Source organism: Alligator mississippiensis, chromosome 1 (genome assembly GCF_030867095.1).
Source record: "Alligator mississippiensis isolate rAllMis1 chromosome 1, rAllMis1, whole genome shotgun sequence".
Classification (NCBI taxonomy): domain Eukaryota; kingdom Metazoa; phylum Chordata; order Crocodylia; family Alligatoridae; genus Alligator; species Alligator mississippiensis.
This window is the reverse complement of record NC_081824.1, coordinates 401,588,351-401,608,973: the sequence shown is the minus strand read 5'-3', so window position 1 is coordinate 401,608,973 and position 20,623 is coordinate 401,588,351. Positions and strand designations below refer to the sequence as shown.

Below are 20,623 nucleotides of genomic sequence, written 5' to 3'. Positions count from 1 at the left end.
TCATATAAGATGCATATTATCATAGTACCTGAGTATTGTAGAACTTTGGTGCATATTTTTTCAGAAATTAATTTAGAGTACTTTCCCTTCTTCTCACAATCAAGAGCTGACTTTTTTTTTATAGAGACTAGATGTGGGAGAACCTACTAGAAGACAGCTTGCCGTTCGAATTGTAAAACCAGAAGTTGAGGGAATTGCAACAAACATAACATTTTTAAAATGACAAAACTTTAGAGGGAATGGAATTATATTAAGTGTGGTTTCTGAAGGAGAGAGTCTGCTGTAGAGAATAAACTACTTTCAGTCCTCATAATTTTAAACATGGGGATGGGCTCTCAGATAACTGTGTCCTATACCATTTGCTCTTTAAAAGTTATGAGAGAGACTTGAATGACCTGGTAGCCAGTTCAGAACATGGTGTGCTTGTCTCTTTTTTTTAGCCAGCCAGGTTTTATACTAATTTCTGTTTCCTGTTAGTCTTTAAGGACATTCTAAACTAGTCCAATAGCCTAGCCTCAATTTAGATGATAAAGGAAACAAATATTTTTACTTGCTGTTGCTTCTGGAAGATTAGGTAAGGAACATGAGCACAATAGGTTTGTGAGATTTTGAACAGCCTTGAGAACTGATGAGCAAATACCTTCATCAGAAGTTAGTCTCACTGTGTGCTTTTACATGTGATCGGGGTTTAATCCCCAAGGTTTTATTCTATGCCCCTTAAATTGAAACAGTGGGTTTTTAATTGAAACCCATTGTTTCAATTTTTCTGTAATGTTGTGTTGAAGGGCCCAATCATTTGTTTTTGTTTTTTTCCTTTTGGTTGGAGCCAGAGCCTGCCCTGCGACTGAGTGTCAAGTTACTGGTGGGCAAGGGAGCCTCTGAGCTGTGGGAAGCTCTGATCCTTACCTCCGTGGTGGCGGTGCCACCCCCAGGACTGCCCAGATGGGCTGCTAGTGGGCCAGGTACTGCCCCAGGTTGGAGGTAATACTGAGCCTGATTGAACTTTTCCCTGAGCCCACTCAGGAAGCAGCGCCTGGGGTGTTTCCAGTGGGTGGGCTCAGGGAAGAGTTTCATAGATTCATAGAAGTTAGGGTCGGAAGGGACCTCAACAGATCATCGAGTCCGACCTCCTGCATAGGCAGGAAAGAGTGCTGGGTCTAGATGACCCCAGCTAGATGCATGTCCAACCTCCTCTTGAAGACCCTCAGGGTAGGGGAGAGCACTACCTCCCTTGGGAGCCCGTTTCAGACCTTGGCCACTCTAACTGTGAAGAAGTTCTTCCTAATGTCCAGTCTAAATCTGCTCTCTGCTAGCTTGTGGCCATTATTTCTTGTAACCACCGGGGGCACCTTGGTGAATAAAACCTCACCAATTCCCTTCTGTGCCCCCGTGATGAACTTATAGGCAGCCACAAGGTCGCCTCTCAACCTTCCCTTGCGGAGGCTGAAAAGGTCCAGGTTCTCTAGTCTCTCCTCGTAGCTTGGCCTGCAAGCCGTTAACCATATGAGTGGCCCTTCTCTGGACCCTCTCCAGGTTATCCGCATCCCTGTTGAAGTGCGGTGCCCAGAATTGCACGCAGTACTCCAACTGCGGTCTGACCAGCGCCCAATAGAGGGGAAGTATCACCTCTTTGGATCTATTCGTCATGCATCTGCTGATGCACGATAAAGTGCCATTAGCTTTTCTGATGGCTTCGCCACACTGCCGACTCCAAGATGAACATGAGTCCACTAGGACTCCAAGATCCCTTTCCGCTTCCTTGCCACCCAGCAGGTAATTTCCTAGGCAGTAGGTATGCTGGACATTTTTCCTCCCTAGGTGCAGCACTTTGCATTTCTCCTTGTTGAATTGCATTCTGTTGTTTTCTGCCCACTTTTCCAACCTATCCAGGTCCGCTTGCAGCTGTTCCCTGCCCTCCGGCGTGTCCACTTCTCCCCACAGTTTTGTGTCATCCGCAAACTTGGACAGAGTACACTTCACTCCCTCATCCAAGTCGCTGATGAAGACATTGAAGAGTATCGGTCCAAGGACTGAGCCCTGCGGGACCCCACTGCCCACACCCTTCCAGGTTGAAACCAACCCATCAGTTGGATTGGGCTGTGTGCTGCCTCTGAGCTGGGGCAGTACCCAGCCTGCTAGCAACCTGTGTGGGTGGCCCCAGGGCACTGCCATCGCAGAGGGAAGGTCTGGGGCCCCCTGAAGTTCAGGGGTTGCTTGGGCCACCAGCAGCTTGCCCCCCGGCTATGGGCTGGTTTCGCCGGGATGAAATCAGACCCCTCACTGCTTCTGTCTTCAACTTCTTCCTGGTCCCCATGGGTAGTAGAGTGATGGGGAAACCTCCCCACCTCTTCACCTGACTGGAATCTAGGGAGCAACCTTTTCTGCTACCATTCCAGTGTCTGGGAGCAGAGTGGAGGGAACAGCGAATCAAAGCCTCCAGCCTGTTCCTCAGAGCAGGCTGCTCCCCTTCCCTCCCGGGCTGGTCTACGAGGGAGGGGATCAGTAGGGCAAAGCCCCAAGGTTGTTTCCCAAACTGGACTGTGCTCCCCTACCCTCCTGGATCATACCCGGAAGGAGGATTGCTAGTGTTCAGTCCTGCCCGCGAGTTTTGCAAGAAGATATCATGAGGGAGATCTTTCAGGTGTTAATTTTCTTCCAGAGGGGGCATGTTTCCCCTGGGAGAAATTGAATAAAAACTTTATGCTTTCAGTTTCTACCCAGAGAATAACAGTTTTCTTTGTAGTAACATAATGCCTGTATGTGGCTTATTCTTAACACTCTTGGATGGCATTGAATTTCAGGATCTTTGGTCACTTTCATTCTAAAATGCAGGCAGAGGAGGTTGTCATAGTGGTGGTCACATTTTATAACGTGGCCTAACAGTTTAAGTACTTGTCTGGGACATGGAAGACCTGGGTGCTGGGACCGCTGACTTTGAGCAGGTAATAACCTAAATTTTCTACCCCCCTTACATTTTCTACATCCCAAGAGAGTGCAAGAGGCAAGTCTGGGCTGGAGGAATTCTCTTCCCCTCCTCTTGAAGTTGAGACACTGTAGAAATGCACATTTCATAGTACTTGTAAATAAGAAACTCTGCAGCATGATAGTACTTTACTCTGCAGCAGCACACATGTGGACGCTACCCCAGCCAGCTAGCCCCACACTGAAGCACCCTTGTGCCCCAGCCAGCCCCACCATAGCATGTTGAGCCAGGGGGAACAGCCTGGGGCTGGCAGACTGACCCCTTGGGCCCCCTGGCAACTGGGACTGCTCCAACCCAGCTTCATGTGCTCTGATCCTAGGCACACATGCAGTTGGCACGCCCAATTAACTCTGGTGTGATAAGCACTGGAGTTTATTGTAGTGCATTAATTTCATGTGTAGATGTGCTCACGGTGTCTTACTGTAGTCTGGTGATCAGGGCACTTATATGGAAAGAAACCTCTCAGGTTCTGGTCCCCACTTCCAGAACTTTTTTTGAATTGGAGTCATTGGATAAAATGCATGAAGAACTTTGAATGTTTACTTGCCTGCTTCTGCTTTTGCAAGGCATGACTTGGGGCCTAAGCCTAAGGCAAAGGTTTGCAGCTGTTAATCCAGGTCTTACTTGGGCACCTAATTCAGGGATAGCTGTTTAAGTCTGTGAGTGGGTTTTCAAACTCCCCCCTCTCTCTGGGGTTTCCTGATTTAGGCATTTTCCTAAATGTGGTGAATCAGATTCCTAGGCACCTCATGTTCTTAATTTAAAATAAAAGGAACTTAGGTGCTTAGGATGGGGTGTGTATGATTTCCACTCCTTGAGTTCAGGTTCTAACTTTATGAATGCTCTGTGTTGTCATACCTAAATCGCTTTGAGTACGGACAGATGAACAAGCTATACTGAGTTAGAAGGGAGAGGGAACTTACTGAACATGAGCTGCTCTGTGGTATCTCTTTTGTATATTTGCTCCTATCTTCTGGAAGGTCAAAAGCAAACTCAGGCATTTTACCTCTGAATGAAATATGAACCATTTACTTTTGAACAGGAAATGGTAGTAAGTTACACATTGCCTTTTAACTGAATAATTTGTTTGCCTGTTTTAACTTTGTGAATCTGACTGATACTCATCTGCTAATATCTTTCAGAATGCCTTACATTTCACAGTCCAGTAATTTTTCTGTAATACTTCTTCTCCCCTTTACACTTTTTAAGTGTGTTTTTCTGAGTTATTCACTGAATGCACCCCGCCCTCCCCCTGCCCCAAGAAAAATCCTACAACCTTAAAAAATGGACTTAGTTTCAGTGATGTTTACTAAAGTAGTTCCCTTTGGGGTGTGATTATGTAGAGAGTAGTATGGTAGCTCAAAAGGTGAATATCTCAGAAGTTTGAGAGAGAGAGAATGCTATAGTGGAACTTGATTTTCAAACTGCTATTGAAGTCCTTACCATTTGCCACCTGTGTGTGACGTTAGTATTATCATCATGAGAGAACCTTGTTTTGCGTTCAGTTCTAAAGCTTTTTGGCCTCACTAGATTTTTCACTTGCATTGTGAATTAGCTCATTTTGACAGTGCTTATGGTGGCAATCTAATTCCATGCTTTTATGCTTCCTGTTAGCAGTCAAGGAATATTTTTGTTCTTTTATAAGGCAGCTTACAATGAGACTTAAATTTTAACTGTATTAGAAGTATGCTTGTTAGAGGCATTTATTTTACAGTGCGATGCTTGGCTCTGCTGAAATATAGTAAAAAACTGTTTAACTTAAGGGAGTAGGGAGTTCTGATTCCAGAAACACTCTATGATCTGATCCTTTTCTCCTTTACACTCATGGAAGAGAGATGTAAACTGCTAACATTCTGGTTTTGTCAATACTCACTTTAGATATAAATGGTTAGTAAAGGTCCCAATAATAAGTAAGTAATCATCTCCTGATGTCTGCCTTCCCTACTTTTGGGGAAATCGACAACTAAAATTTATATAATTATGGTCTTGAAAATATTCTTACCATACTTGTGCCTTCCTCCTTCCTGCTAAGAGGTGAAATGCTGCTGTCTATCAAGCGAGATATATATATATTTGGTGAAGGAAGAGGTAAATTATAGGAATCAGAGTTTGAAACCATCTAACATTATTGCTTTGATTTTTTTTTTCGTTAGAACTTAAATGATAAAAAACAAGTTGCAAAAAATCCATCAGCTGAAGTTGCCATCTGCTTCTTTGTATCCTTACCTCAGTATATGCTGCTCAATTACATGAACTCGTGAGAGCTTATTTGCAAATGTTTTATAAATAGCCCTGTCTGAGTATTTATCATCATCCATGAAATATAAATTTATGTGTTAATTAAATATTAATGTGGAATGTAAAAACAAACCTAGGATTTTTATGGAATCTGTGTTGTAGCCTGTGATTAGTTTTGTGTGCAACTTTTATTACAGGTTGATGAAAAGGCTCTAAAACACATAACAGAAATGGGTTTCAGTAAAGAAGCAGCAAGGCAGGCACTTATGGATAACAGCAACAGCCTAGAAGCAGCACTAAATTTTCTTCTGAACAGCAGTAAACAGAAACCTGTTCAGGGACCACCACCTAGAGGTATAACTTGTAAAGATCTGTTTTAATCTGCAGTGCTTGTGTAGCAGAGGAATTTGTGTATTTTAAACAGAAAACAATGTTTGTTCACTGCTAATGTCTTTGCACTTAAGTTAGTGAATATCTGCATAACTATGTTCCTTTAAGTTGTTCAGTGTTAGCCCTTGAATGCATTACATTTGGAGTACCTCAGCATATTATATCTGCAATAGCTTGCTAATTAACCATAACACATTTTTAGGTATCTTAATTGGGAGGGAAAATTCCATATAATGTGCGGTTCCTATATTTTCCTCCTGAAAGACTAAGTATTGTTTTCTAATTTAAAAAATAACAAAAAACAAGTAGAATAAAAAGAGTTTTGTTTAATTTGCCCAGATGTAAATGATTTGTCTGCAATATTCCCAGGGAAGGGAAAGGGCCGAGGTCGGGTAAGACCTGATGATGAAGAGGAACTAGGAAATGCCAGACCTTCAGCACCCAGCACATTGTTTGACTTCTTGGAGTCCAAAATGGGTACTTTAACAGTGGAAGGTAAGTTGTTGATATTAAAATATTTTTGTGAAATATCAAGCATTGCCATCTTGCTTTTTCAAAGGGGATAAGTGCCATCATCTCCATTAATTTTTTGTGATGCTCAGAACTAGAAAAAAAATTAGGTCATGTATGGATCACATATGCATGGTGAGACTTTCCCTCAGTGACTATTCTTCAGACAGGTTATTCTAGACAGAGTATATACAAGGAAAGGCAGTTCTTGGTGTCAAATAATGCACAAGTGCAAATTCAAGAAGTGGCATTATTGGACCTCTAAAAAAATGGTTGGAAGAAACATCAGAGAACTTTATACTGGACTGTCCTTCCTGATTGGCTGTTTATTCCAGCTGTTTCCTCTACCCCTCTCTCTCTACATTCAGGTAAAGACATAATAGGATCTGATGCTCAATCCACACAGTTGCTCTTGCTGCCATGCCACTTGTGTAAGGCAGGAGGTGACTGTGGGATCCACTTGCTGGTGCAGGGCGAGCGTGGGTGACAATGCTGAGCTCCCTCTGCACCAGCAAGTAGTAAGCTCCCACAGCTAAGAGTCTTGCAGCTGACAGGACTCTCAACATTGGCAGTGTCCCAGCCATATGTATACCATGCACTGTTGTGGCAGAGTCCTGTCAGCTGGTGGTACTCTTAGCTGTGGCATCCATAGGATCGGCCTCTCAGCTGCGGCAGTATCTGCTGGCAAGGTTCTGATGGGGCTCCTAGCTATGGGGGCATACCTTGCTGCATGTGCAAATTAAAAGTTGATAGAAACCAGCTATAGTCACAGCATATTTTCCGTCTCTAACTTTTATAGCTGAATGGATCTTTGTATAATGTGATAGTTAGTTTGCACATGTAGCCATTCTAAATTAACCATGCAATTAACCAGTTAATTGTGTAATACATGTGATGTGTAGAGGGTGTCTCTTTCTCCTCCCACTTTTTCTGTTCCCTCCCCCCTCCACTTCCACTCCACACCTAATCTTCTTACTTCTGCCTTTCCTCTTATTTTTTTTTCAATTTAGCTCATCTCCATAAAATTAAACCCCTCCCTCATGCAGAAGAACATCAAACTAATGTTTGCTGTCATCGCATTCTTCACTTTGCTTGTATCTCATCTCTCTTACCTTTACTTTATGTTTCTGTTAATTGTAAACTTTTGGGGGCACTGTCTAGGACACTGTTTTCATTACCCACTGTTTATTCTTAATCACTACACAACTATTAACAATAACAGTGAAATTCAGCAGTCATTGTGGAGGTAAGGAATATATTGATATTTTAAAATAGAGTAATTTACAGGTCTGGAGGGTGTACATTAGAGCATTGCTGTCCAACTCACCTGGCCGTTTTGGCTGGGTGAACGTTGGTGGGCCAGTCTGTAGGCTGGATGAGTCAGTGCCCAGGGCCAGCACATAGAGCACTGTGTGCAGTGCACTCCCTGTACCATGTGCAGCATGCACAGGCCCTGTTTATGGGCTTGTGCTGCAGGTGATGTGTGGGCTGGAACCAGCACACTGGGTGTGCTGCATGTGGCCCATGGACCAGCCCAGGAATGCTGACTTTGGGGCTGGTCTGGATCAGGCTGTGCCAGAGCCAGTGGGCAGGGCCAGTCTAGTGGGGCATAGCATGTAGCATGTGCCTGATGCTGGCCCCATGTACTGCCTGCTGTGCAAGACCTGGAGTGTACTGCAGGTGGCATGTGAGCATGTGGCACTGGACTGGCTGTACAGGGGGCCAGCAGGATGTGTGTTGTGTGCGATGCCCTGTGCACTAGCTCCAGTATGGCCTGATCTGGACCAGTCCTGGAGCCACCAAGTGCAGCACCTGTAGGACTGGTTCCAGCCCACACACCAGACCAACTCTACACACTATATGTAGTATGTGGGGTTGGTCTGGGACCCACAGGCCAAATCTGGCCTTTGAGTGGTAGGTTTGATATCCCTGTAGTAGAGGCTTCTGAAACTTTGATCTCCTTAAATTTATGAATTAATATTGAGTTATATATAAATCATACGCAGTCTCTAACATGCAGCAGAACCTTTGTGTGTTTCACTAGTGCTTGGGAGTAATAACTGACTGAATTGCTTAGAAAAAAAAAATTCTTATGAAAAAAGCTTTTGTATCATATTGAAAAATATAGTGATCTTGAAGAGAACAACAGGCCAACAATGCCTGTATCTGGCAAATTAGTTGAAATATTAATTCAAGAAAAATAATAAAATACTTTGAAGGTGATGATATGACAGACTCTAACAAATATAGTTTCCACAAGGGGAAAACTTTTTTCACTAATCAAAGAATTCTGTTAGAACTTGTAGAGTAGCAGATAAGATGGGACTCATTTACAAAAATGTATTTTGACTTTAAAAAGGCTAGTGATAGTGTCCCTCACTATAGATACCTCTGTAACTAATCATAAGGTGAGAGGCACATTACTGCTATGGATCAAAAATTGGCTAGGAGATGAAGACTAGCAGTAGGATTTAACAGTCATTTTTTTGTAGTAAAAAGTAGACAACGGGCTGTCTCAAAATTAACCTATGTGGAACCTTGTTTTATTTTATTATTAAAATTTGCAGTTAACTGTATGTTATATCAGTTACACAAGTCCAAATACAACCATAGTGAACTTCAGGCAGGGGTCTAGTCAGCCAAAGTGAATGCAGAGCTCTGGGGCAATGGAAGTTCAATGTTGATGAAGGCAAAGTCATATTTGTTGAAGGGGAGAATATGTACTTAAGGTTTATAAGTTTTAAGTTAACTATTTCAAACTGGAGGGCTTTAAACTAAGTTCACCAGGAGATGAATACCAAAGCCCTGAGGTAAGTGGAGAAGCGGGAGACCTGGAGGAAGAGCAAACAGGAGAGGGCAATGGGGAGAAGCTCTCATACTTCCTGAGAAATCATGGCAATTGGCTAGTTACTTCAGGTGTCGGTACCCAAATGCACAGAGTCTAGGAAACAAGCAGGAAGAACTGGAAGTCCTTGCACAGTCACAGACTTGTGGGGACAGCTTGGGTGACTGGCTTACTGTCATGGATGGGTACAAACTGTTCAGGAAGAACAGGCAGGAGAGACGAGGAGGAGGACTTGCACTTTATAAAAGAGAGCTATATGATTGCTCAGCGCTCCAGTATGAAATGGGAAATAGGCCTGTTGAAAGTCCCTGGGTTAAGTTAGAGGGGAGAGCAGCAAGGGCGATGTTGTAGTGGGTGTCTGCTATAGGCCACCAGACCAAGAGAAGGTGGTGGATGAGGCTTTCTTCAAACAGCTAACAGAAATGTCTAGATCACAAGCCCTGGTTCTCATGGGAGACTTCAGTCACCCTGACATCTGGTGGGAGGGCAATACAGCAGTGCTCAGGCAATCCAGGAAGTTTTTGGAGAGTGTTGGGGACAACTTCCTGGAGCAAGAGCTTCAGCAGCCACCTAGGAGCAGTGCTCTTCTTGACTTGCTGCTCACAAACAGAGATGAATTGGTGGGGAACGTAGTAGTGGATGACAATTTAGGAAGCAGTGACCCCAAGAAGATTGAGATTGGGATCCTGAGGAAAGGACAGATGAAGGGCAACATGTAAGAACCCTGGACTTACAAAAAGCAGACTTTGACTTGCTCAGGGAACTCATTGACAGGATCTACTGGGAAGCCAGACTGAGGTTGGAGAAGGGTCCAGGAGTGCTGGCTGTACTTTAACAAAACCTCACTGAGAGTGCAGGAACTAACCATCTTGATGTACAGGAGGATTAACAAGTATGGCAGAAGACCAGCTTAGCTTAGCAGGGAACTCTTCAGTAAATGAAATCACAAAAAGGAAGCCTGTAAGAAGTGGAAACTTGGACAAACAACTAGGGAGGAGTATAAGTGCACTGCTCAGGTATGCAAGGATGAAGTCAGGAAGGCCAAAGAGCACCTGGAGTTGCAGCTAGCAAGGGATGTGAAGGGTAGCAAGAAAGGTTTTTACAAGTATATTGGTAGCAAGAGGAGGATCAGGGAAAGTATGGGTCTCTTCCTGAACAGGGGAGGTGATCTTGTGACAGGTTTCAGAAAAGGTTGAAGTGCTCAATGCCTTTTTCACCTCAGTCTTCACAAGCAAGGTCAGCTCCCAGACTACTGCACTGGGCAGCACAGTTCGAGCGGGGAAGGTGAGCATCCAACATCAGTGAAAGAACAGGTTAGGGAATTTAGAAAAGCTGGACATATACAAGTCCATGGGGCCAGATGGGATGCACCCGAAGGTGCTGAGGGAGTTGGCTGGTGAGATTTCAAAGCTTTTGGCCATCTCCTGATCTCCATGAATTTTCAAAGATGAAGTCCTGTATGATTGGAAAAGGGCAAACATAGTTCCCATATTTAAGGAAGGGGAAATAGGAGGATCCAGGGAACTCTAGACCAGCCAGCCTCTCCTCAGTCCTTGGAACAATCATGGAGCAGATCCTCCAGGAATCTATTTCTGAGCACTTGGGCAGAGAAGAAGTTGGTTAAGAGCAGTCAGCATGGATTCAGCAAGGGCAAGTTATGCCTGACCAACCTGATTGCCTTCTATGATGAGATGACTGGCTCTGTGGACATAGGGAGACCAATGGATGTGGTATACTTTGATTTTTAGCAGAGCTTTTGATATGGTCTCCTACAGCGTGCTTGCAGGAAAGCTAAGTATGGGATGGATGGACGAACCGTAACGTAGATAGAAAACTGGCAGGAGCATTGGGCTCAGAGGGTAGTAGTCAATGACTCAATGTCTAGTTGGCAGCTGGTACAAGTGGAGTGCCCCAGGGCTCAATCCTTGGGCTGGTTTTGTTTAGTACTTTCATCAATGACCTGGAAGGTGGGATGGAGTTATACCCTCAACAAGTTTGCAGATGACACTAAGCTGGTGGGGGGGGGGGGGGAGTAGTAGATATGCTGGAGGGTAGGGCTAGGATCCAGAGTGACCTAGACAAATTGGAGGATTGGGCCAAAATAAATCTCATGAGGTTCAACAAGAACAAGTGCAAAACCCTTTATTTAGGATGGAACAGTCCCATGCACCAGTACAGGCTGGGGGCTGACTGGCTGGGCAGCAGCTCTGCAGAAAAGGACCTGGGGGTTACAGTGGGCAATAAGCTGAATGTGAGCCAACTGTATGCCCTTGTTGCTAAGAAGGCTAATGGCATACTGGGTTGCATTGGTAGGTGTGTTGTTAGCGGGTCAAGGGAAGTGATTCTTCCCCTCTATTCAGCACCTCTTTTTGAGCAGGGGGTTAGACTAGATGACCTGCTGAGGTCCCTTCAAACCCTAATTTTCTATGATTCTGTGATCATTGGGAGGTACAGGTTCTCCCCATTTCAAAACAATAATGTAAGGAGATGTTCAATAGGATTTGCAGATAAGGTAAAATCAAGGAAAGTAAATTTTTGCTAAACCTGTATTTTGCTGAATAACATGCATCCTAGGGTAATAAGGAGATTTGCTTTAGAAATGTTTTTCCCAATTTGTCAAGGGCTTTAATAGTCTTGGACAATGAAGGTATTGTACTTAGAAGGCAAATATCCTGTAATCATCTTTTTAAACCAAGTGTAACTCTCATACTTGGCTTAAACAAGGAAAGGAGGATTATCGGCAGTTAAGAACCTACAAGAATAATTTCTGTCCCTAGAAAAATGTTTTGTATAAAACTTCTGTAGTACTTCATAGTTTCATAGTAGGTAGGGTCGGAAGGGACCTGAGCAGATCATCAAGTCTGACCCCCTGCCATGGCAGGAAAGAGTGCTGGGGTCAAATGACCCCGGCTAGGATTGTCTAGCCTCTTTTTGGAGACCCCCAGGATAGGAGCGAGCACCACTTCCCTTGGAATTTGGTTCCAGATCCTAGCTGTCCTGATTGTGAAGTAGTGCCTTATAACGTGTAGTCTAAACCTACTCTCAGTAAACTTATGGCCGTTGTTCCTTGTTACTCCTGGTAGTGCTCAGGGGAACAGGGACTCCCCCATATCCTGCTGGTCCCCCTTGGCCAGTTTGTAGATGGCCACCAGATCCCCTCTCAGCCTTCTCTTGTGGAGGCTGAACAGGTTCAGGTCCTGTAGCCGTCGCTCATAGGGCCTGCCTTGCTGCTCCCTGATCGTGTGAGTGGCCCTTCTCTGGACCCTCTCAATGCTGTCCACATCCCTCCTGAAGTGCAGCGCCCAGAACTGGATGTAGTACTCCAACTGCGGCTTGACCAGTGTCTCATAGAGGGGGAGGATCATCTTCTTGGACCTGCTCGTGATGCATCTATGGATGCATGACAAGGTGCGGTTAGCCTTCCTGACCACGTCCCCACATTGGTGGCCCATGTTCAGACAGGGCCTTAGAATCAATAATGATACCAAGATCTTTTTCTGCCTCTGTGCTGACTAGAAGGGAGTTCCCCAGCCTGTGGGTATGGAGCTGGTTCTTCCTCCTTAGGTGTAGTACCTTGCACTTGTCAGTATTGAATCCCATCCTGTTCTCATTCGCCCACCCCTGTAACCTGTCTAGATCTAGTTGTAGCCTTTCCTGCTCCTCCAGCATGCCTACTTCTCCCCGCATCTTAGTGTCATCTGCGAATTTGAACAAGGTGCTTTTCACCCCCTCGTCCAAGTCACTGATGAAGATGTTGAACAGTGCGGGCCTGAGGACCGGGGGACCCCACTGCCCACATCTCTCCAGGTCGAAAAAGACCCATCCACCACCACTCTCTGGGTGCGGCCCTCCAGCCAATTTGCGACCCATCTGACCATGTAGGCATCGACGCCACAGTCGCCTAATTTCTTTATGAGGATGGGGTGAGAGACAGTGTCGAAGGCCTTCCTAAAGTCTAGAAAGACTATGTCCACTGCAACACCTGCGTCCAACGATTTTGTGACCTGGTCGTAGAAGGCCACCAGGTTGGTCTGACAGGACCTGCCTCGAATGAACCCATGTTGGTTGCCCCTAAGCATGATCTCCCCTGCTGGTCCCTCGCAGATGTGCTCCTGGATAATTTTCTCAAAGAGCTTTCCCCAAGACCGAGGTAAGAGTAATGGGCCTGTAGTTTCCTGGATCCTCCTTTCTCCCTTTCTTGAAAATGGGGACCACATTGACCCTTTTCCAGTCCTCTGGCACCTCGCCAGAGCACCATGAGTGCTCTTAAAGCCATGCCAGGGATCCCGCAATGACGTCTGCTAATTCCCTCAGTACTCTGGGGTGGAGATCGTCAGGGCCTGCTGATTTAACATGTCTAGACCCACCAGAAGTTCTCTGACTAGGTCCTCAATGACCCTGGGCCTGGCAGTGCCTCCCCTGGGTCCATCAGGGATCCCAGTGGGGGGGATGCCCCGGTCCCTGCTCAAAAATTTAAACGCAAAGAAATTGTTAAAGAGGTTAGATTTGTCATTGGTGTGACCACCAGATTTCCTAGCATATCCTGCAGAGGCCCTTTGTTTACCCGGTGCCTTCTTTTTACCCCCTATGCATTTAAAAAAGGATTTCTTGTTATCCTTGATCCGGGGCGCTAGTCCCAGTTCCATCTCTGCCTTAGCCTTCCTAACAGCCCCCCTACAGTCTCGAGCAATGGAAGTATAATCCTCCTTGGTGATAGCCCCTCCCTTCCATTGGGTGTACGCCTGCTTTTTAGCTTTGAGATGTTCGTGGATGCTTCTGATGAGCCATGGGGGCTTTAGAGCACTCCTGCCCCCTTTGATTCGCATGGGGATTGTCACCCTTTGGGCTTGCAGGATCGTCTCCTTTAAAGAAGGACCAGTCTTCCCAATTCCCCTCCCCTCTTGTCCCCTCCGGGACCTCAGTGCCTCCCCGATTAGTCTCCTTACCTCATTGAAATCTGCCCTCCTGAAGTCTAGGGCTGTTACCTTGTTGCAGGCCTTTGACACCCTGCGCTGGATGGTGAATTCCAGTAGGCGATGATCGCTATCGCCCAGGTGGTCGAGAACCCGCAGTCCACTCACCAGATCATCGCCTGTGGCCAGGACCAGGTCCAACAAGGCATTTCCCCTGGTGGGACTGTGTACCTCCTGGGTTAAATGGTGGTCCTGTAACTCAGCTAGGAACCTATGCGAGCGGTCAGACCTGGCTGACTGCTCTTCCCAGCAAATGTCTGGGTAGTTTAGGTCACCCATGATGACCACATCCCTTGACTTTACTGCCTCCACAAGCTGACCTGAGAATTCCTGGTCCAGCTCTTCCCCCTGGTCGGGTGGCCTGTAGTCAACCCCTACCATTAAGTCCCTTTCCCCCTGATCCCCTTGTATACGGACCCAGAGCACTTCAGTCTGTCCCTCCTCTGACCCAGTGCTGTTTGTTGAGAATGTGTATTGCTCTTTGACGTACAGTGCCACACCCCCACCTTTCCTCCCTGTTCTATCCTTCCTGTACAGCCTATAGCCCTTGATGTTTACCGCCCAGTCATGCGTTGGATCCCACTGAGCCCCACTATGTTTCACTGAGCCCTACTATGTCTGGGTTTGTGTTAGCTAGCAGGAGGGGCAAGTTCACCATACTGTGAGCATTAGTGGAGGCATTTAAGGCCTCCTGAAGGTGCATGCACTGCCCCCCTAATCCCAGGACTATCTGGGTTCCTGTCTCTTACCTGGGTATTTCTTGTGCTCGTTTCCCGTCTTGGCTGGGCTGTTCTTGTGGGTGACTCTTTGTTCGGTGTTCCGTTGCTACCCCCGTCCTCAACTTCCCCTTCCCCCGACGAGCCTACTGTATTTACTAAATTAGAAGATGAAGTTTTTTCCCCCATTTGACATTAGAATTAAGCATGTGGCAGCGGGGGACAGGTTTAGAGTTGGAGACAGTCACAGCTGCCACCTGCCCCCTTCTACCTCTTCATGCCCAGCCATTCCACCCCAGCAGTCTCCAGTCTCTCTGCCATGCTATCTGGCCTCCTCTGCAGCACTCCTCCTTCTCTTTGCTCCACGCTGGCAGACTCCATCCTCACTGCACTCTGCAGCATGGAGCAGGTGCTCCAACCCCACTTTATAGCAGTAGCGCTGCTGCTCCTACAGGGTCAGGCTGGAGCTATGTTCCATCCCCCAGGCTGCAGCAGGAATGGAATCTGCTGGTGTGGAGCAAAGCTAAGGGGTGGGGGTTGAGGGGCAGGCATGGAGGAGAGACTTCGGGGCAGGGGGAGACTGGATGAAGGCAGGTCAGGGAACCAAGCCTGTGGGGGCAGAAGCAGCATGGAGGGGGAAAGATGGGGAGACGGAGGAAGGGGGATTGGGGCAACTTGGGCTATGTGGCGGGGGAGCAGGGGGTAAACTTCCTGCCTCTCACTGCCTGCCCCCTACCATGTGTTCACCTATTGTTTGTCCCCCACTGCTCCCTTCACTCCCTGCCTCCTTTGCCATTCCACTACTTTCCCTATTATGTGCCCCCTTACTGTCTGTGCCCCCCACTGCCTGTCCCATTACTATTCCCTCCCACTGACCACGTTTCCCTACTCCCTGTCCCTCACTTGCAGGACAAATTTAATATGATCCTCCATAAATTAGATTCCATACATGAAAAATTATAATAAATTTATAATTCTTCCAGGTATAGAATCTGATTATTGGGGTGTGGGGGTTGTCTTAAATTCATAGTCTTCTTGTATTCGGGTAAATATGGTACGTAGAAGGCTAGTCAGGATTGTTCTTCATTGTGCTATGTACTGTAAAAATGCCTACAAGTAGAAATATCTACTAAAGATCTTAAAATAGAAAAGGACACATGGTGTATTAAAGGGAAGGAAAATAATTTCCCATCAAATACACAATTATTTTTATGTGCACAGCTGAATTTGCATTTTTTTTTTAAGTGATTGTTAATTATTCTGATCTGGAAGGAATTAATGGAAATTGGTGCGTAATACCAACTTGGGAGGAGTTTTGAATGTCAATAAAGACAGGGAACTGAAATAAAGGGGCAGTACTAGGAAAATGAATTGGGTTCAGTGAAAAGGTCTAGTTAAAATAGTTCATACTCTTAAATTGGGTTAATGTTGCACAGAGTCAATTTACCTTTGTAAGTTACGAGGTTATGCTAAATCAATAAAAAGGAAAGGCTGTATCAGGCTAAAAGTGTCTGTTTTAAAGATGTGTGTGTGTTTTTAAATCTGTTCACATTTCTGATATAGGAAAGGACAAAGAGATGATAAATGTGATGGAAAATTAATTAATTTAATGTGGCACCTATGATTTACAAGCTGCTCCTGCTTTTGGTCATGAGCAGGGATCCTGGTTTTCTCTGATTAAAAAAAGAATGCCCAAGTTTTGGATTTAAACAAGTAACCCAGAATCCAATTTTTTCCGTGATTAAAATGAAACACCACCACTAATATATAGATATATATCTATATATAGTGTTGTTTTATTTTAATCATGGACAAATTTGGAGTTTGGGTTACTTGTTTAAATCCAAAACGTGGGGATTTTTTTTTTATAATTGGAGAAAACCAGGATCCCTGCTCATGAGAGAAACCAATCTGAATGATTTCTGTCATTATCAGAAGATAGATCAATCACTGAGACACTCTAAAAATTAAAAGAAGGAATTAGCACTGACACTTTGTCCATCGAGGAAGAGATAATAATATTAAGAAAAGGGTGGATCTTGGTCAGCGAAGAATACATATTAATAGTTCATAAAATTTTACACTCAGGATCACATAGCCCTTGTAAATGTCCCCTTCTCTTCCTTCACCTGGAAGGAATAATGTTTGGGAGATAACGGGATAACATTTTAGATGTAAAGATACAGTTTCTTTAATCAGGGACCTAGAAATAAGCAAATTGGATTTATCCATAAGAAAGGGTTTGGATTCCAGTTTTCACCAAAAATAGGTATAAATTTCCTCTGCAAGATGTTAACATCATCTGGAAATGGTCTTCTGATGGGGAATTTGCAGATGATGTGATTAAAGACAGAACAACTGTAGAATAAGAAATGTGTCAGAGGTAAAATTAGACATGTAACAGGGCCTTTTTATAAATTATTCAATATAATAGAACAGTACACTATATTAGACCAGGAAATTGCAAGTATGTGGGAAAATTATTGCATATATAAAGTGCTGAATTTTCAAAAGGACTGTGTGGGTGGGGGGGGCGAAATATGCATTGCTTTGCCGAAGGTAGAAGGTTTTAGACTTGGAGGACAATTTTGTTAAGTTTTTAGCTTAATGGTTAAGATCATTATTCTTGCGCACAGGGTATGAAGAACTTGTAGAAAATGCAAGTAGGGATAAAAAGGAAGTAGTATATGTAGAACTGTCATCGTTAGGGGTTAAGCATTACCAGTCACATCGGGCTCCCTTGGTTTGGATGATCTGTGTACACGCAGTTGGGATACTGTCTGTGAAGCCTAATGAGCTTGTTATTCCAAGTAAGAGAGTACAGACTTCAGTTCTTAGCAAGAAAAGCTCAGCCAGGCTTATTGTCCACACACAGCCTAGACACTAGTATTCATGGCTAACTGGTACACGCAGTGCTAGCCAGGTCATTTGCAGGTATGGTATAACCATGTACGTAACCCCAAAGCCTAGTACGAAGTATTCAGTGTTTCTAGGCCCCTTTATATACATGAATCACCAAACTTTATATTGCAGAATACACATCTTAGTTCTCACCAGTCACTAAAATATACTTAGATGAAGATCATCCACATCATGCTTCTCATCAATTATGCAGTCTTCATACCAGATATGGACACCTGTGGCCAGGTAGATCTTATCTTTGTTTTGGTGTTCGGTACTGGTCCTATCAATTTGCTGTCTGTCTGTTGGCCTTGGAGGCCTCTCTAAAATTAATAAGCTGCTTTCCAATATATCTGTGCAAGCCATGTATGGTATACCTGGTTTATTGCATGCTGATCAGAGATACTTTTCAAAGTAGATATTTTTCTCTTTAAAAACAAAGTCTTAAATATTTTGTCACTTGCATATAAACCAGTCAAGTAAACTAACCGGCAGGTACTTTGATTAGAGTTCTATGAAGTAACTGCTTTTATTTTATTTTATTTTATTTTATTTTATTTTATTTTATTTTTTGAAAGCTTGTGAAGTTTTATCTGTTTTAACACATCTGGTACAGAGTGGTCACTGAATGCCTCTTGGTTCTTTTTATATAAGAGAACTAAAACAATATTTGTGTAACCATATATTAGGTTAGGAATTAGGCTAATCATTGACTCTTCTTTTGCGTAAAATAAAGTGGATATATTAAAGTTGTGCTTTGAGCTCTGGACAGGGTTTAATGCTTGGTAGAAACGTGATCCACATCCTTGTTAAATGTATCCTACTGTTTGCCCTTTTTCTCTACCTGCTTTTCCAGTGGTAGTGGTAGTGCAGTTAAAAGCGTTGGGAGAAGAGTGAGGGAATATGGGACAGTAATATTTTCAAGCCTTATTTTTTCATCATGGGGATCAGAAACATATAGATAACAAAGTAGAAACTACAAAAATTAGAAGAGGGGAATCTTTAGAGGTAAACAAGATAAGTCCTTTGTTTCAGTCTTTTGACCATCTGTGTAGATTGGATGGTTGGTAGAGTTATAATTCAAATTAGGATACATGTTTAAAGGCTGTAGGCAATGGTATCTTTTATTCCCATGATGTTCACACAGAATTCTGAAGTTAGTGACCCTGGTATGTGGAATGAAAGAAGGGGAGTAGAAAATGAAATAACTGCGTATGTTGTTGGGCTGCTTAATTGTTGCCCTGATGAAGTATGGACAGCTGAAATGTTGGTAGGAACCTACATTTACAGTAAAAATAAAATGCCTAATAACTACCTGGATTGTTGCGGTAAAGGATCTCTGAACATGTTGCCATTTCTCCTTGTGCCTTACCTATAACATAAAACGATAGTAAAAATAATTTATATTGCCTGCTTTTTTGCCACATTTAATATATTGTGAAGAAATGTATACTATATGCTTGTGTTCAAAGATTGTAATATTTAGCCAAAAACAAAAAATAAATTGAAGCCAGCATAAGATATATGGCTTTTTCAACATTCCTGTTGGGCAGGAGAGAAAAATAGAACCAATTACTTTTCCCTTAAGTGTAGATCATATCTTTTTTTCTTTATCAGTTATTTTTTTCTGATCATTCAAATGCTTAATGGACTGTTCCTTTGCAATCTGTACTTCTGCATTGTGCTGTATTACTTTCATAACAAGTTGCATTGTTTTTGTACAAACTATAGCAAATAAACTTAACAAGTTCAAGTAGAGACAGACATGTCTCTTGGTTCCTACCATTATATCCCAGAACTAAAGCAGAAAGAAGCCTAAAAAGTAGGGCTGTGCAAAATTTCGCCAGCTGTTTTGTTTTGAAGCTGTTTTGACATGTTTTGAGCTTGAAACAGTAAAATCGAGATAAACAGCTTTGAAACGAAAAAAAGGCACTCAAAATGTTTAGAAAGTTTCAAAATGTTTAGTGTTTCGAAGCAGCTTGATGGCAGGAGGCAGGGGAGAGCCAGGGCTGTGGGCCGAGTAGCTCTGCAGGTCTATGGAGCTCAGCCCAGTGGTGGGAGACAGAGCACAGCCCTGGCTCTGCACACCTCCCGCTGCTGGGCTGAGCTCCGTGGGGCTCCATGGCCACTTTGAGTGCAGCCCTGCAGTGGGAGTTTAGCAGAGCCAGGGATGTGATCCACCTCCTGCCACTGGGCTGAGGTCCATGGGGCTCTGCAGCCTCTCAGAACACAGCCCAGCAGCAGGCAGAGCCAGGACTGCGCTCTGATTGTTTCTGCCAGCCCCATGGAGTGCAGCCTGACAGTGGGAGGCAGGCAGAGCCAGGGCTGTGCTCTGTCTCCTGCCACCAGGCTGAGCTCCATGGAGCCTGGTGCTGGGTGTGGGCTGCGTACAGCACTGGTCCCAGGCGGCAGTGGCAGCCACCTGTCATCCGGCACAGATCCAGTGACCTGCACCCCTAGAGGAGTCCGGCACTCTGGTGCTTTTCTGCGCACCAGACAACAGGAAGCTGTCACTGCCGACAGGTGTCAAGTTTTGCTTTTGACAGTTTGAGGTGCAGTTTCCAAGATACCTCTGCACCTATCTCCTTGAAACTTGGCAGGCTTCATGCCCTCTGAAGGGGCTACCATTCCTGTAACTTTCATCTGCATCAGGCAAGAAATGACAAAGTTTTATGAGTTTTCATGATTTCCCATTATAGCCGCTGGGTGAAACGTCAAAATGTGTCGAAACAGCGAAACAGTTTTGACGAAATGAAACGGGACGGTGCTTTGAAACGAAATGACGAAACGAAAGACTGTCCCTTTGAAACGGCGAAACAGACATTGAAATGAAATGATGGTGTTTCACACAGCCCTACTACAAAGCTGTCTTGTGTGTTTGCGGAAAATCTCCTCTTCATTTCAGAAATATTATGCAGAGATGGAAGAGGCTTTTTAAAATTAATTATCATAGTATATTCTTGCAAAAACACTTGGATCCAAGAGTTAGTAAAGCAGCTGGCACTACCAGGTGTCTGGCTACTGACTATGTTGTCAGGTGCACTGTGAGCCATTCTAGAGTTCACCA

General features: G+C 44.4%; 1 protein-coding gene across 3 annotated transcripts in view; it reads left to right on the top strand.

The window, feature by feature from the left end:
* Nucleotides 1-20,623, top strand: part of TDRD3 (tudor domain containing 3) — a 231,762-nt gene that overhangs the window by 146,679 nt on the left and 64,460 nt on the right. For 2 of the 3 annotated variants that reach the window (XM_059722891.1, XM_059722856.1), the window contains exons 9-10: nt 5,419-5,575; nt 5,951-6,106. In XM_059722891.1, the coding sequence (XP_059578874.1) occupies nt 5,419-5,575; nt 5,951-6,106 (313 nt within the window). The remainder of the gene's footprint in view (nt 1-5,418; nt 5,576-5,950; nt 6,107-20,623) is intronic. The other variant, XM_059722922.1, reaches the window with a different exon arrangement.